Genomic DNA, 17,174 nt, shown 5'->3' on the forward strand with positions numbered 1-17,174 from the left:
ACACCTCCTGTGAGTAGTCGTTTCTATGACTGAGTTTTACGCGGAGGCCCCTCAGTTCAACCGAGGCACCTCCCCGCCTTTTTAGTTAAGGTGTCTCTAATCTGTGGAGGTGCCTCCGCGCCTCTTTGCTACAGAGGCAATCTAGACTACCTGAGGTGCCTCTAGTCAACCAAGGTCCCTCGGGTCTTCGAGGCTGAATCACTCCTCCTCCTCGAGCAAATTTTCTCCCTGACTTCTAGTCCCTTGGACTGCTACGCACGTCCTTCTTGCTCCACCAGTGTACTCTTTCGCCCGAGTTCTTATGTTCCTAAGCTCCTACACATTTAGACACAAGGCATCAAAAACAAATATGACCCAACTTAAATAGGTTGATCACATCAAAATCAACCCAAGGTATTTACAATTTTTCCCTTTTTGATGTGTATTAATCCAAGTTAAAGTTAGGGTTAAACAAACAAATAATTTTAAATAAAATTTAAAAAATAGTTATAACATGAATATTTTAAGTACAAAGGAAATGCAAGCTGCCCCTAGATTGAATAACTACTCTCCCTTTTGATCACATCAAACATAAGGGTAATTAGTGAAAAAAATTTGAAAATTTTCAAAGGGTGATTGAACCAGTGATCAAGTTTGAATATTTTTCAAATATTCAAATTTGTGGAATTTAAAAATAGATTTGACAAAGATAATTTAAAAATTATTTTAACATAAATTTTAATCATAGAAAAATATAAACCAAAAAAATTCAAACAAAAAATATATGAAAGTGATTTTGATACTAATGCTATTATTTTGATCAATTTAATTTGTAGCAATTAAAATTAAAAATTATCTAATAGGTTAAAATAGATTTTGAAACCCAAAATAATTTTTTGTCTACTAGATTAACAAGATAATTTTTTGGAACATATTTTCGTGCCACTTTTTTAATTTGACCCTTGTGAAATTAAAATACTAATTAATCCTTTGAAAGTTTTTAAAGTTCTGAACATTTGAATATGCATAATTCTTTTCTAATATTTTTATTTGTTCATTTAATTTGTCATTTTATCATAATCTTCTAATAAACATGCTTTTTCTAAGGTAACCTTTAATTCGGTTTTTTTCTCTTTTTAATGGTGCATGCTTTGTTTTTAATTTGTATAAACTTCTAGAAAGAATTTTTATGAACTCGTACAATTTTTTTGGAGATAAGGAACGTAGCTCACTTACCGCGTTGTTCTCGTACTCTGGTGTTTCCCCTTCATTGTTGCTTTCTTCTGACGTATCTCCCACTTCATTGATGCTCATTTTAGATGAGCTTTCATTATCTTCTTGGTGATCGACCATCAGTGCTAGCCCAACATATTCTTCTTGCTCATACTCAAATGAGGACTCATCCCACATTGCTTTTAGGTTCTTATGCTTGGATATGCTTGGCCCTTTATCCTTTCTTTTACTTTTCATCTTTAGGCAGTTATCTTTGATATGTCCTTCTCCTTGACAGTTGTAGCACCAAACCTTTCTTTTACTCCAAAAAGATTTTGTTCCCTGTCTCTTGTTAAAATTGTTAGATTTTAATAATTTTGGAAACTTTCTTACTAGAAAACCTTCTTCATCTTTGTCAAGAGAATTTTCGGAGTCTGGTTCATCCCTTTTTACTTTTAGGACAATGTTCTGACTCTGCTCTTTTCTTAGTTTTGCACATCTAGATTCATGAAGTTCTAATGTAGAAAATAAACTTTCTAATGTACTTATTTCTAAATCCTTATAGATGTAGTAGCAGTTGATTATCGATGTCCAATCTAGGGTCCAAAAGAAAGCATTTGTAAGTACCCCATGGTGATTTTGATGTGATCAACCAAATCAAGTTAGGTCCTATTGGTATTTAACCCTTATACCTAAGTGTGCAGGAACTTAGGAGCACAGGAAGTCGAACGAAAGATTCAGCTAGTGAGAAGGATGGCATGGGAGAGAGACGACGGGCTCGGTGCGTCCGAGGGATGAGGTGCTGCAGAAGAGTACGCGGGCGGATGAGAAGGAGGCGCGCGGCATTTTCGAGGGATGAAAAGCTGGAGCGGAAGACTGCTCGAAGGTCGAAAGTTGGGTTCAAGTGAGCCCTATTCCAAATGGCCGAGATCACCCAAGTGAGCGGAACTGAAGCGGAAGACCCGGACCAATGCGAGCGGAATCGGAGTGGAAGACCCAGACTAAAAAGTCAACTAGAAGTTGACTTTCTGGTCCGAGCGCTCGGACCTAGTCTGGGAGCCCGGAGCAGGCTTTTATCCAAAATGTGACATGGCACGTTCCGTTATGATGGGGATAAAAGTTTATCTCCTCCCAGGCACCTGGAACCCTTCTAGGCGCCCTAACCAGGGCTACAAATATAGCACTGGTCCCAGAAGCTTAGACACAACACTTGTAATCAATTTATTTCTTGTTTAGCTTTGTAATTGTGTGCTCAATGTTGTAAGAGGCTACTCCGCCCAGAGGAGAATCTTAGTGTGCTTTTCAAGGTCTTGGATTTGCAATCCCCTGATTGTAAACCAAGTAAATTCAGTGCCTCCTTTTTTCAATTAGTTTTTGAATTCCATTTATGCATGTGTTAGTTTTAATTACACTGTAAACTCGAGAAGGGCTTGCGTTTTATTTTTGCAGGACAGTTGGCCTCCCTCTTACCGGCTGACAAGGGTTCTACAAGTGGTATCAAAGCAAGATTCGCTTCAGAAGGACTAACCACCGACCGAAGAAAAATCAATGGTTGGACCAAGCCTTGTCCCACCAAAGTTCGAGGGGGAGTTCGCGCACTGGAAATGTCGAATGGAGGTATTTCTAAAAACCAATTTTGAAATTCTTTTAATTATTAAATACGGTTTTGTAGTTCCAAAAGATCAACATGGTGTAGAGAAAGACGAGTATCTTTGGATGAAGAAGGAACAAAGTGATTTCATCACCAACAGCAGAGCTAAATATCACCTGCTGAGTGTGTTTCCGCCTCAAGAAATCAACCATATCGGAAGCTACTTGTCAGCCAAAGAACTCTGGGAGAAATTCCTGGAACTCCATGAAGGCACATCCGAAATGAAGCTCACACAACAAGACTTCTTCGAAATCAACTAAGATACGCCTGGAAAAATGTGAGAAGGTAGCCCAACTACACGCGAAGATCAAGGAACTGATCACCAGACTGGTCAACATCGGGAAAATGGTAACCAATCGGGACTCGATATGCTACGTGCTTAACACCTTTCCCAGGACTCCAGAATAGACCTCAATAATCGACACCTACTACATCTCGAAGGACTTGGAGGTAAGTACACTAGAAGAATTATTTTCAACTTTAGAATTACATGAATCCAAATGTGCAAGATCAAGTAAAGAGTCAAGTCAAAACCTGGCACTAAGAGCCACCAAGAAGGATGAACCTGAGTCAAACTCAGATCTGGAAGGAGACCAAGAAGCTTATATGGTAAGGAAGTTTAGGAAAGTTTTTAGATCTAATAAATTTAAAGAAATATGGAACAGAAAAACTCCAAGAAATAGAAGAAAAGTTCGATGCTACCGGTGTCAAAAGGAATGACACATAAAGGAGGACTGCCTGGAGCTCAAAAAGGAAAAAGACAAGGGACCCAAGCCAAACAAACACAAGAATCTCAAGGCTACTTGCGACAAAAGCTCATCATCCGAGTCAAAAATAGAAGCATATGCTAGATTAGCACTGATGGTTAGCTACAAAGATCAAAGCCCCTCCGAAGCTAGCATCAATGAAGGGGGAGCAATATCAGATGAAAGCAACGAAGTAGGTGGAGAATCAAGCTTCAGATTCGACATAGTAAGTGAGGTATATCTCTTACCTCCTGATCAACTCTATTTCGGTATTAAGTCTATGACTAAATCAATGTGAAAATTAAAAAGTAAAAATAATAATTTGAAAAAGGAGAATTTAGAAATAAAAAGAATCTTAGAAAAGTCATGCTTAATAGAGGAGCTTGATAAATTAAAAATTGAAAATGCTAATTTAAAGGAACAAATAGAAAATTTTAAAAGTTCTTCATGTTCAAATTTTTCTGCTTCAAATTTTAGAAACTATAAAGGATTAAACTGGTATTATAGATTTCATAAGGGCCAAATTAGTAAAATATTACAGATATATGTTCCTACGAAATTTCTAATTAATCATGTAGGAAGGAACCTATTTTGGGTTCCAAAATCATATTTAGATTTTTTTTTCTTGCTTTCAGATAGAAATTTAAATATTTAATTTCTTTAAAAGTCTTTGTCTAGAAAGTAGTTGTTGCTCCAATATCCAAGAAGGCATAGTGCCTCGCCATAACCTAGAAGTCAATTATTGAAATAAATATTTAATTAACTAACTGTTAAGTAATTAGTTGTTATAAAAATACTTTCAAATGTTTGTTAAAAATGTTATTATAAATTATTTAAAAGTTAATTTTTTTGAGAACTTCATCACTTAATTGTAAGAAAATTTTCAAATGTTAAAATTTTCTGAATGTTAAATTTTTTAGAAATTTTTTTAACGATAATTTCAACTTTATATGAATTTTTTTTTGACTTAAATATGTTAAAAAAATTTCAAAGCTTAAACTTTAATATTTTTTGAATTGTCCTTTAGACTTTTTATTGTTGTTAAGTAGAATTTTTTAAAGTACCCTATTTTTAATGAGATCAAAAGGGGGAGTAGTAAAGATCAAGTGTAGGGAAGGGTAGTACAATTTTAATTTTTGTTAATTTTTGTACTTGAAAAAATCTTATTTTATAACTGTTATTTTTGTGGTTTACCCTAACTTAACTTGGGTTTGCTCACGTCAGAAGGGGGGAGATTGTAAGTACCCTATGATGGTTTTGATGTGATCAACCAAGTCAAGTTAGGTCTTGTTGGTATTTAACTCCTGGGTCTAAGTGTGCAGGAACATAGGAGCATAGGAAGTCGAGCGAAAGATGCAGCTAGTGAGAAGGACGACACGGGAGAGAGCCAACGGGCTCGGTGCGTCCAAGGGATGAGGTGCAGCGGAAGTGTACGTAGGAGGACGAGAAGGAGACGCGTGACATTTCTGAGGGATGAGAAGACGGAGCGGACCTATTCTAGATGGTCGAGATCACCTAAGCGAGCGGAAGACTCGGACCAATGTGAGCGGAACCGGAGCAAGAAACCCGGACCAAAAAGTCAACTGGAAGTTGACTTTGTAGTCTAGCTGCTCAGAGTAGGTTTTTATCTGGAACGCGACGTGGCACGTTCCATTGCGACGGAGATAAAAGTTTATCCCCTCCCAGGTGCCAAGAACATTTTAAGACGCCCCGACTAGGGCTATAAATACAACCCTGGTCCCAGAAGCTTAGACACAACACTTGTAATCAATTCCTTTATTGTTTAGCTTTGTAATTGTGTGCTCAATGTTGTAAGAGGCTACTCCGCCCAGAGGAAAATCTTAGTGTGCTTTTAGGTCTTGGATTTGTAATCCCCTGATTGCAAACCAAGTAAATTCAGTGCCTCCTTTTTTTAATTAGTTTCTGAATTCCATTTATGCATGTGTTAATTTTAATTACGCTGTAAAGCTCAAGAAGGGCTTGCGTTCTATTTTTGTAGGGCAGTTGACCCCCCTCGTGCCGGCCGATAAGGGTCCTACAGCATTAAGATCATACCTTAGAGAGTCTCTGTTCATTACCATTTCTCCAAGATTTGTGAGTCCAGTGATAAGCTCCTTTAGTTTGGCATGCTGTTGAGCGACCAACTCTCCTTCTTTCAGCCGGAGGTTCATAAGTTGATTTTTGAGCAAGTCTTGTCTTACTAACTTAGCCTCTGAGGTCCCTTCGTGAAGCCTAGGAATTTCTCCCAGAGCTCTTTGGCGAAGTCATAGGCGCCAATCCAGTTGACTTGTTACGCTGGTAAAATGGTTAGCAGATGGAATTCTACTTTTCTATTGATCACGAAATTGGCCTGCTCCTTTTGTTCTAGGGATGTTCTTCTTTTTCGTTGTCGTGTTGATCTTTGGGTGCTACAAAATCATATTTGATAGTTAAAAAAATTTCAAAATCAATTTTAAAAAATACCTCCATTCTCTTTTTCCATGTAGCAAAATCTCCCTCAAACTTTAGCGAGTGAATGCTCACACCGGCCATCTTCGTGTTGCTTTAGTTGGCAGTTAATCCTTCTAAAGTGCACCTTGCACCACTTGATAGATTTGTGTTGATAGGCAAGAGGAGGGTGAATTGCCTCAAATACAAAGTTGCATCTTTCTCGATCTTTGGGATTTAGTTAACACACACTTGTAAATTAAAATAAAACAAATGCTTAAAATGAAATACGAGACTACCGATTTACTTGGTTCGCAATCGGGGATGTTACTAATCTAAGGAAAAAGTAAGCACTAGCAAGAATCTCCTTCTTCGACAAGGTCGAAGGTAGAGAAACCTTGTACAATGAATTACAGCTAAGTGAATAGCGAAATGGACTTGGAAATTGAATACAAGTATTGTTTTTTAGCTAAAGGACATCCCCTCTTTTTATAGTGCTTAGAACACTTTTTACCGTTGGCTGACTTGGCACTGGAGGTGCCTCAATTGAGCTCGAGGTGCCTCTAGCTTAGCAAAACTGATCCGATCAGTGATGATCTTTCCAATGGCTCTAGATGCATGGAAGTGCCTCAATTCCATCTGAGACACTTCCTGTGAGTAGCCATTACTATGGTTGAGTTTTGCACAGAGGCACCTCAGTTCAATTAAGGTGCCTCCCCACCTTGTCAGCTAAGGTGCCTCCAATCCATGGAGGTGCCTCCGTGCCTCTCTGCGACAGAGGCAATCTAGACTACCCAAGGCGCCTCCAACCAACCGAGGTGTCTTGGGTCTTCAAGTCAAAATCACTCCTCTTCGAGCAGACTTTTTCTCTGGCTTCTTGTTACTTGGACCGCCGCACATGTCCTTCTCGCTCCACCAGTGTACTCTTCCATAGCTTCTCATCTCTTGGATGCACCGAGTCCGTCGACTCACTTCCTGTGTCATCCTTCTCATCCGCTACATCTTCCACTCGAGTTCTTGTATTCCTAAGCTCCCGCACACTTAGACACAAGACATCAAAAATAAATATGACCCAACTTAACTTTGTTGATCACATCAAAATCTATCTAGGGTACTTACATAATTTTCAACAGATTGGTCCTAAGGTTTCACCTAATGCAGTAAACAATTAATGGACAAGGTGATGAAGTTGGTTGCACAAAGAGCAATTGAGAAATTCAACATGAGCTCCTGTTGCAAATGCCGCACTATGAAGAGTCTCTTCCACGACCCGTGAGGGCAGGAGATAAAGAAGGTTTTGCCCACGCTCATGGGGAGGAGTCTGCCACTGCAGTCGTGTTCATTGGAGGGAATCTAGTTAATTGGGTCGACCTACAAGATCTTGTTGTTGCACTTTGCATCATCATCGAGTGTCAGCTTTAGGGCTCTAAATGGGCTAAATTAATCCAAATTTTATGGTGTTCAAATTTATTTGATAAGATAATCAATCAAGTCAAATCGAACTTAAAATGAATCAAGATATTGAAATTCTTGTTCAAATTTAACTTGATTTTTTTTTTTTATGAACTTGAGTTTGGTTCAATGAAGCAAAAGGTGGTTTTGCTCACCCCAAGTGCCTCTCATCATCGGTCCCACATCGAGATGAAGGGAGGTAAATCACGGTACCGAACGACCTCTTAGACATTTAATTCTCAGGGAAATGAACCCTGTGGGAATTGACTCTTACCCAATGAAATAATTCTACCACTCGAGTACCAACTCGGTTACATCCATTGGGGCAGTTTGAATTTGGTTCGAGCTTAGCTTGAGTTTTGTTCATTTAGATGTTATTAAATTCTCAATTCAATTTTTTTTATTATTTAAAATTTTGACATTTTAAATTTGTTTAGTTGATTTATTGAGTTTTGATAATATAAATTTATTTGTTAATTTTAAAAATTTCTTTAAGTATTTAATATATTGATAAGTGTTTTTTTTTTATGAGTATGGTTTACTAATATTAACGAGTTAAATACATATGGTACAAATTTATTTATTTAATTTAATAAATTATTTAAATTTATTCATTTAATTGAGTGTGTATTAAACGAATATAAATAAATTCTTAGTACCAAATTTATTAATAAATGTTTAATTCATTTATAGACCTAGTCGATTGGGTTTGTTTGCAGTAAGACTTCATTTGTCTCTCTCCGAACCTCTCGCGCATAGAAATGTGGCTCGATAGCTGGACTACGAAATTTTTTTTCCCTCGTTGCAAATCTCTAACAAAATAATCTTTTATTTATAAAATGTTAGCTAAACCTTCCATCACATAACTCCCAAAGAACATCAAACTTAGAGAGCAGCTTTTAATTAGTTGAGAAGTAAGATGACGAAAACGTGAAGCGTCAGGGTACAGCAGCAGCAGCCCAAGAGCGGTTAGCGGCATCAGATACGTATTAACAAAGATCTGAAGATAAGGGCACATTGTTCGCGGAATTTTAATTAGTGCGAAATCAGATGACTTTGCTGACTCATGCAATGCTCTGCATTCAAAGAGACTTTTTTGTTGTTTTTTAATCTCACAGTGAAGCCAACAACGAAGGACGCTTATCACCTTTTAGATCAGGTCTGAAGACAGAAATCTTATGATCACCCAACAGATAGAACAGGCTGAGTAAGTTGATGTTTGTTGCTCCTTTCATGCGACTCAAGAATTTCATTATAGAAGTATATATATCATCTGAATACACAGATTTTAACAAAATTTTAAAAAAAAAACAATGGGGTAAATGAAACTTTGGCCGATACAAAAGCAAAGAATTATCCAGCTTCATGTCACCACAAGCATATAGACAGAAGTAAGAATATTTTATCCTCTAACAATTTAGCTTGAACGGAAGAAACATCTCAGTATGCTGGAAACTAGAAGCTCTTGACTTCTTGCTTCAACTATAGAAACTAAGCATTCGCCATTTAGTAAGTTAAGAATCCAGCTAATCAAAAAAGATGGCAGCATATTTCCATGGAGGTTTCGGAGTTGCACTGCTGAGGCATTAAGCGTCACCAGCATTAGACGTGAGGTACAAGCATTTGACATTCGCATCATTAGTTCTGCTCCAATTAAACTAATTAGAATGTGTTATTCCCGATCCCAACCTCTACCATTTCTTCGTAAACCTCTTGTTCCGTTCGTAAACTGGTTCCTCCTTTGATCTGATGCACCAAATCCTTCCTTGTTATTTTGCCTATCAAATCGTCGAAATTCATTATCGTCTCTGAAACTTCTGTAGCTGGCTCCAGTTCCACTTTGATGCATGTGTGATCCTCTAGAACCATGATTGCCACGGCCATAAGAACTCCTCCTGCCTGTTCTATCATTAACACCAAATTCTCTTTGTGAACCTCTAGAAGAGGCTTTTCCTCTTTTACTACCTCTGGATAAGTCGTTGTCATCAGACTCCATACCAAAACGGTATCTGTCACCAGAATTGGAAAAATTTTGTTCGCGGGCCCTTCCTTGCTGGCCTTTCCCATGTCTTGACCTTAAGCTCTCATCCATTTCATTAGAATCAGAATCAAAGCCATCGTCTGAAACAAATGTCATCTCTCTAGAACATTGTCGGTGACCTCTGCCACCACCTAGACGTCCAGAATCTGTAAAATAACTAGATCTCCGATAAGAATGTTCAGCAATATCTTCATCCTCAGTGTCAGAAATAGTATCTTTTGCAGCTTGGTTTTTTGAGTTTATATATTGATCAAATTTTTCAGGACCTTCAGATGTGTTTTCCAACTCAGAAAAATCTACCCAAGAAACTTCACTTGCTTGTGTCTTCTCAAGCTCAAAACTGTCTACATCATCATCCTCTTCATCATCAAAATCATCAAATCCTGTTCCATGAGAACGCAAGGTAGATATCCTTTGATTGTCTTCCTTAAAGTAGTGATCTCGTTCTATGGTTCTTGAAACCCTACCATTATGTACCATATCATCTTTTGATTCTACATCAGTTCTCCTATAAGGCTGATTGTCCAAAGAACCTTGATCATTCTCACAAGGATTTGGTAACTCAAACTCCGCAACATCAGCTCCATCAGATTCATTGTCATCAAAGTCAAGATTTGAAGCTGAATCCTTTCTTGTTCTTGGACCATATCCTCTCGTCTCTCTTGTATGCACTTGACTTTCTGTATATTCATGAGGGGGGCGATTGTGTTCACAATGAAAGCATGTCATGTTTCGCCTATAGTTCAAGAAATTGCACCTATAGACAAGACAAAGGGTGTTTGATTCTCGATGACTTCCAAATCGTGAAAGATACACTTTGTGAAAAAGGCAATCATGACAGATAGTAATGCAAACATAAATTTCATTCCCTGGTCATCTTGACAGCCCATGCTGATAACAATCAATGCTGCTAAATTGCAGTTTGCAAGTGTTGCAAGGAATTTAATCAACATGCTCAAGTTAAGCACAATAGAAACCAATGAAAAGGCAACAACAAAGCATTCAATGTAACATGGAAGGTTTCGAAGATGCTTTCTAGGTCATATGCAGGGTTTATGAAGAGTGTAATTTGATTGGTTACTTGTGCAATCTATGATTTTTTTTTTCCCTTCCTATAAAGTGTTATTCATAATCAATAACGCATTCTAAACACTTTGATAAAACCTACAAACTTAACCCATGGATATAGCTCAACTAGCTCAGTGTTAGGTGGCGGGACGGTCAATGACCGTCTACCGCCTCGGCCGCCTAGCTGATGCCTAGACGATTGATTTTTTCTTTTACTATTTTTTATACATAATATTATAAATATTCATCATTCTATATATTTGTAATATATGTAATTAAATAATATTTATACATAAATAAACTTTATACAATACAATTTATATAAGGTAAAAATAAATATATAAATGCAACTAACAAAATAATTAATAAAAAATCATCACCATATTAATGCTAAAAAAATAATATCATTACTTTTACCAAAAGTGTAAGTTTAAAATTCAAAATTTCAATCCAACATAGCAATTGCAGATGCCCACTTATCAATAGGCCCGGGTGCTTTGACTTATTTTTAGAAGAATCTCCCTTCACTTGACAATCATCATCCTCTACATCAACACATATATTTCCGCCATCTCTTCTTTAAGTTCGTACACCCTTTCTCGCTTCTTATTCTTGTTATTTTCAAGATAAGCTCCTACTCTTTTTTTTTATCTTCGTCAAATGATTTATGACATGCTTCAACTTGCCTTACAATAACCGTAATATGATGCTTCGATAAACTCCTCCCTTAATAAGTCTCTTACACAATTTGCATGTGATCCAATTTCTTTTTTCTTTACAATACAACACCTCATAATCCCAAATAATATCACTAGACTTTTGCTTCAATTTCATCTCCAGTTGTTTTTCATTTTCCGTCATTATTCTTCAATAATTAAATAAAAGATAAAAAACTAGAATGAGAACTTACTAGAAATATATAAAAACTAATCTAGTGTGTTGGTGGTGGCGGTGGGGGTGGTTTTAGACGGAAGGAGGTGGGTTGTGGGTGACTGGTGGGTTGGTAGAGTTATTTATGTTTTGGAAGAGAGAGAACGTGTACTAATATATCTAGGGTTTTTTAAATTTTGTTGACTTTAACCGCCTCACCTACTACCTTGACTACCTCACCCACTACCTTGCCCGTAGCCTTGCCGCACATTGCCTCGCCCACCTCACCAGCCTCACGTCATCTTTGACCACTTAAAGCACCGCCTAAGGCAAAGGCGGTGCGATTCATGCCCGCCTCCCACCTAGGTGCTGCCTAGGCGGCCACCTCCGCCACCATTTAGAACACTGAACTAGCCTAGATAAGATGGTGATTTAAAATGACAAGAATTGTACCATTTTCGGTATAGATTGTTAAAACACCTAAGAAATCATCTCACCGATCATCAATGACGCGCAAACTACAATTTTGTAAAAATATAATTATTATAGACTTGATTACTATTTTTTACCATTCGCTACAAATCAATTCTACCATACCTAGTTAATTAGTGATTAAACCAACCTTAATGAGATTTGACCTTATTGATACATCAAATTCCTTTCTAGAGCATGGTCTTATGAGCATATAATTTATCTCCTAAATGGTATGTAATCTCAAGACTTTTAGGAGAGATCAAGAAGACCAAAGCAAGATAAGAATTGTCAAAAAAAGACTCCATCATTGAGAATTGACCTCTTGTTGCTTTGTACTAAAATTGTTATTTTAATACCTTTATGGATTCAAAAGAGTTCTTAGCTGCAAGCACAATTTGATATAATGCAATGTCAGTTTAGAGCATGAATATAAGTTCTATTGCTTTTGTTGAGTGTATGACATAATATTCTAGTATGAACATCAATTCTTGAATAAGCTGAATGTAGCTAAGAGACTAGAAACAATTAGGGATAGTTCAATTGTCTTAAGGAGCTTCTTGCTTGGTGGTAAAGATCAACTTCATTCTATGCTGAGGTAGGAAAACCATAGATAAGGTGTGTGCTAGTGTTCAAGCACAAAGATTGGAATTACATATCAATTGTAAGTCCAAGCTAAGGAAACTAAAAATAACAGCTTGTGCATTTTAAAATCTTAAAAAGTGCATCTAAATGAATACTCATTTTCCCATAGTGTAGTAGGTCACTAGCTTCAATACTTTCCATATATATTTAATTTTGTTAGCATAAGTTATATTTAATTAGAAAATTTTAACATTTTTTTTTAGTAAAAACACTCGATTCATCCCTAGTGCGTCTATTCACACTTCCAAAAAATGAAAAGATACCAATAGGTAAAAGACCAAAGATAGAAAGTACTTACTGAGGACATTCCCATTCTCCAGGGAGGAGTTGCCGCTTGGGCCGTTTAGCATCACATTGCAAGCAAACAGTATTTTTTGAAAAATTCATAAAGCTACACCTGAATACAAAATAATTAGCTTAAGTTAACAAACAACATGAGTAGAAATTAACAAAAACAAAAGATAGAAGACGTACTCGGTACAGAGCCAATCTCCTTTCTTCATTTCTACATCAGATCGCCCCACTCGTTTTTTCGGTGGTGGAGGGGGTTGCTTTACTTTAGGAGGAGGCTTCTTGATTTCAGGAGGTGTAAGATTGGGATCTATTGGAATTGCACTCAACTTAACAATCTCGTGTAGCAACTTGCGAGCTACAATTTTTACAGATTTCATTTCCATGAGAGGCTTATTTTCAACTGTTTGTTTTACATGATCAAAACCAAATGTTAGTAAGATACGCATAACGTCAAGAGTGCATGCCTCATCCTCCTTGCGTGTTAAGATATATCCTTTGCCACATGAATTCCTTAAGTTGCATGAACTACATACCTGAGATCAAAGGAAAGCATCAGCAGTTGTGCAGTTTGCTTCATCTAATTGATTCAACCATGGAAATTGATAAGAATGTAGTGAATCTAGAAATGATATGAATTTCATTTTTGATCGCTATAATTCTCAGATTTATAGGGCACTAATACATTAGTTGCATTCATCTCATATGTTTAAGTTGCTTTCGTTATCATCAATTTTGCATAATAAAGATAGTTGCTTAAACTGACTAGAAATTGCCAGGTTCCTATCACTTATGGAGACTTACTTGATACTAGTAGTGGCTAAGAACTCTAGCAATCTTTGACAATTAACAGAGATGTTCTTGAGCCTACTAATCCAACTTAGCTGAATCTTGTTCGTATCAAGATCATCGAAGAGTCATTCATCAGTTATTAGGTCAGCTGGAGCCAATTCTAACATGAATCAGATGGCTCACAACCACGGCAAAATTAGTAAGTTTTGAAATAATTCATGTTGGATATTCTAAGTACAGAGTAATGAATTGAGTATAAAATTTAGAAGACCTAAAACAAGCCATTTTCTTGCAAAACCCAGACCTTAAACAAGCTTCAATCAGAATCATCACATTTTACCTATATAAGAGCTCGGTGTAATGCTCTTGAACAAAGGAAAGCCATAACAGAGCGGCAAGTAAAGCACCATAACTCATTCAAACACAATTTAAATCTTTGGCTAATTTCATTCTAAAAACAATTCCAATCCTATCCAACTAATATTCAGCATGTCTCACATTAACTTGATAACTAAGAAATATTTCAGGAAAAGGCCAATAAGTGTACCATAAAACAACCTTCAAAAATAGGACTAACTTTAGTAGTCAGGTGAAGCAAGCTTTGTATAATCATAGAAAATGAGGCAAGGACTAGATAACCAGCAGTTCATTCTGCAATACACTTCCATCGAGTTCATGAATATAATAAGATATGGAGAAGGTGTTACATACATCTCCTTCATCAAGGTGAACGAGCTTTCTTAACAACTTAGCTGAGAAGACAACTTTTGAGTCCAAGCTTGGGCATCCATGACCCACCAGAACTTGTATATCCTTCCTCGACAATGACCTGCATTCCAATTCTTGTTCAACTTAATCAGGAAGATAACTGTTACATAGTCAATAACAATATGCATTGCAGCTAAAACTTAAAGGGTGTGTTTCCATGAATGAAGAACTTGAAGGATGGACAAGGACAAGAGATAAGTTGAAGGTGGAACATCTCTTCATTATTCCCTTTTGGCAAATAAAGAAGGAAAACTGATATTTAAGAGGAATTTGAGTCACTATCCTTTGTAACCCATGTGTAAAGTTAATTAACACACCTTGATTATAAGGGGAAAAAGTCATTCATCCTCTTTATATACAACCATTCCAGGAAACAACTCAATGGACAGCTTATTTGCATCCCTCTATCTTATTTTTCCATCTCTCTCATATATTCATCCTTTCATTTACCATCTCTTCAAGGAAACGAGATCTATGGTTTGTTCAATGATGGGTGAATGAACAGATGAATGGGCGGGATGCATGTGTTATGCATGTTTGTTTTGAAAATTTGATGGAATTTCATTCATCCATCTATTCACATGTTCTAGAGTGATAAGGTAAAGAAAAAATATTTAAAATTGAATTAAAAAGTCAATAATGTTCTCTCTCCATGTACTCCTTTTCTCTTTCATTGCACCTTGCTAATTTTCAATCTTTTCAAACTTTCTTCCAATGGTAAGAAGCTTAAAATGTCAAATTAAACAATGATACATCATTCAATTCTAGACATTGTTATACATCATTATTATTATACAAATCAATTTTAATTATGTTCAATAGATGATATAAGAGTGACAACCAACTAAATTACTAGTCAATTACAAATGATTTGTTGTTGGGAAAAAAACTGAAATATCAAAGTCTTTTTGGATAATCTAACCCTTGAAGAAATGATAAAAAAAAAAGACAGAAAGTACCAAGAGTCATGGGGAAAAAAAGAGAGGCGCAGGAGACACCTGAAGAGGCATAGGAGGAGTGCATGCAACAAAGAGAGGTATCAAAAATAAAAAAATAAAATAAAATAAAAAATCAGATGGCGCTCAAGGTAGGTTATAAAATTGGAGCTAATAAGAGAAGAATTTAAAATAGTGTGTAAAAATTTATTATCATCTATCCCTCTCTCACTCCGTCCAATTTGCAAGGAACAAAGATAGATAAATCGGGAACTTTATCCTTCTTAATTGATCCACCCTAGGGGTATATGATTTTATACACCTACTAATTCGTCCATCATCGTCTCCATCTAAACAAACAGGCCCCTGAGAAATTATAGTCTATAGTTTATTATTCTAAAAACCAATTTTCTTCCACAAAATGTGATAGTGCGACCAAAAAGAAAGGAAACACAAAAAAATGGAGAAATTTGAGCATGATTTTAAAATAGAAGATCATCGAACACCTTCAAAACAAAAAATAGAGATTTCCATTTACCTCAAAATATCAAAACGGTCACGCCCAAAATTGATACAAGAATCCCTCACAGTGGTCCAATCCATTAAGAAATCAAACTCCATTTCTTCCTTTATGGAAGGTGGGTCGATGGATGAATTTGCTACCACAAGTTCCTCGTCTGTCCTACGAAAGTTGAAGTAATTTTGCTGCAGCAATCTCTCCATCAGCTCAATCCACTCAGGCCAGGGGTGCACGAGCTCCACCTCTTGCCTACGAAGAACATCTCCCGTACTCATGTTCGTGCTCGTATCAGTTGGCACGCAAAATATCTCGTCTTGGTTCGCCTCGCGAGGCGCTGGGATCAAGGAAATCCCATCGTCATCGGGTGGGGGCGACGGGGGCGGGGAAGGGGCCGGGATCGGGGCCTTCGTCTGGTGCCACTCGCGGATGCGCTGGAGAGCAGAATCCTCATCTCCTCGATCACGACCTACGGCGTCGATCTGGTCGAGAATGAAAGCCAGGCGGTCAGAGAGGGAGGGTATGGGGGGGCCAAGGTGGGCAGAGGAGTCAGACGAGTGCGGGAGTGAAGCTGCAGAGAGGGAACGGGCGAAGGCGAAGAAAGGGGTAACATAGAGAGAGGTCAGATGAGATAAGGAGGCGGCGACTGAGGAGCGGCGGAGAAGAAGCGAAGCAGGAGAGAATGCCATGAGAAGAGAAAAGGAAGAAGAGAGACCGAGGGATTCAGCATGCATAGAGTACGAACTAATCGGGGGTTTAAATGATATTTTTTTAGAACTGAGGGTTTTATGCATCTAGTCACGATATTATTTTTTTTTATTTTAATTTTAATATAATTTACCACTAATTACTAATTACTAATTACTATAACGCTGCTATAATATTAATATTAATATTAATATTAATTTTAATAAAATTTAAATAATTTTAATTAAATTGATTAAAAAAAGTATTTTTAATATAAAAATATTTTATTATATTAATTTCGATTAAAATAAAATAGTCAATAAAACGTAATAAATGATATTTTTGATAAAAAATATATATATAAGAATACCCTTTTAATGTTTATTTTAATAGTAAAAAATAGTTAATATTTTTGACCTTTTGTTTAATACCACCTTATCATAAATACTAAAATAATTTATGATTAAGAGATTATTTTTTTAATATCAGCTTCCTCCCGATAGTCAACGAGCCTCCGCCGCGTCCTCCTCCTCCTCGCCACTGCACCAACTTCCAAGGCACCTTGTGCTACGTGCGGGGTGCATCTGCAAGTGATGGCTTGCCGAAGGCAATCTGCCCGACA

The 17,174-nt window shown here is 36.9% G+C and overlaps 1 protein-coding gene across 1 annotated transcript; it reads right to left on the reverse strand.

The window, feature by feature from the left end:
* Positions 1 to 8,701: 8,701 nt before the first annotated feature.
* On the reverse strand, positions 8,702 to 16,604 carry LOC122009947. The gene is made up of 5 exons (XM_042566272.1): positions 15,887 to 16,604; positions 14,357 to 14,474; positions 13,037 to 13,389; positions 12,861 to 12,959; positions 8,702 to 10,265 (listed from the first exon to the last, which is right to left on the reverse strand). Exons 1-5 carry the CDS (start codon positions 16,597 to 16,599, stop codon positions 9,140 to 9,142), a joined length of 2,409 nt encoding a protein of 802 aa, XP_042422206.1. The 5' UTR covers positions 16,600 to 16,604; the 3' UTR covers positions 8,702 to 9,139.
* Between the last annotated feature and the right edge of the window lie 570 nt (positions 16,605 to 17,174).

This window comes from Zingiber officinale, chromosome 8A, assembly GCF_018446385.1.
Source record: "Zingiber officinale cultivar Zhangliang chromosome 8A, Zo_v1.1, whole genome shotgun sequence".
Taxonomy (NCBI): domain Eukaryota; kingdom Viridiplantae; phylum Streptophyta; class Magnoliopsida; order Zingiberales; family Zingiberaceae; genus Zingiber; species Zingiber officinale.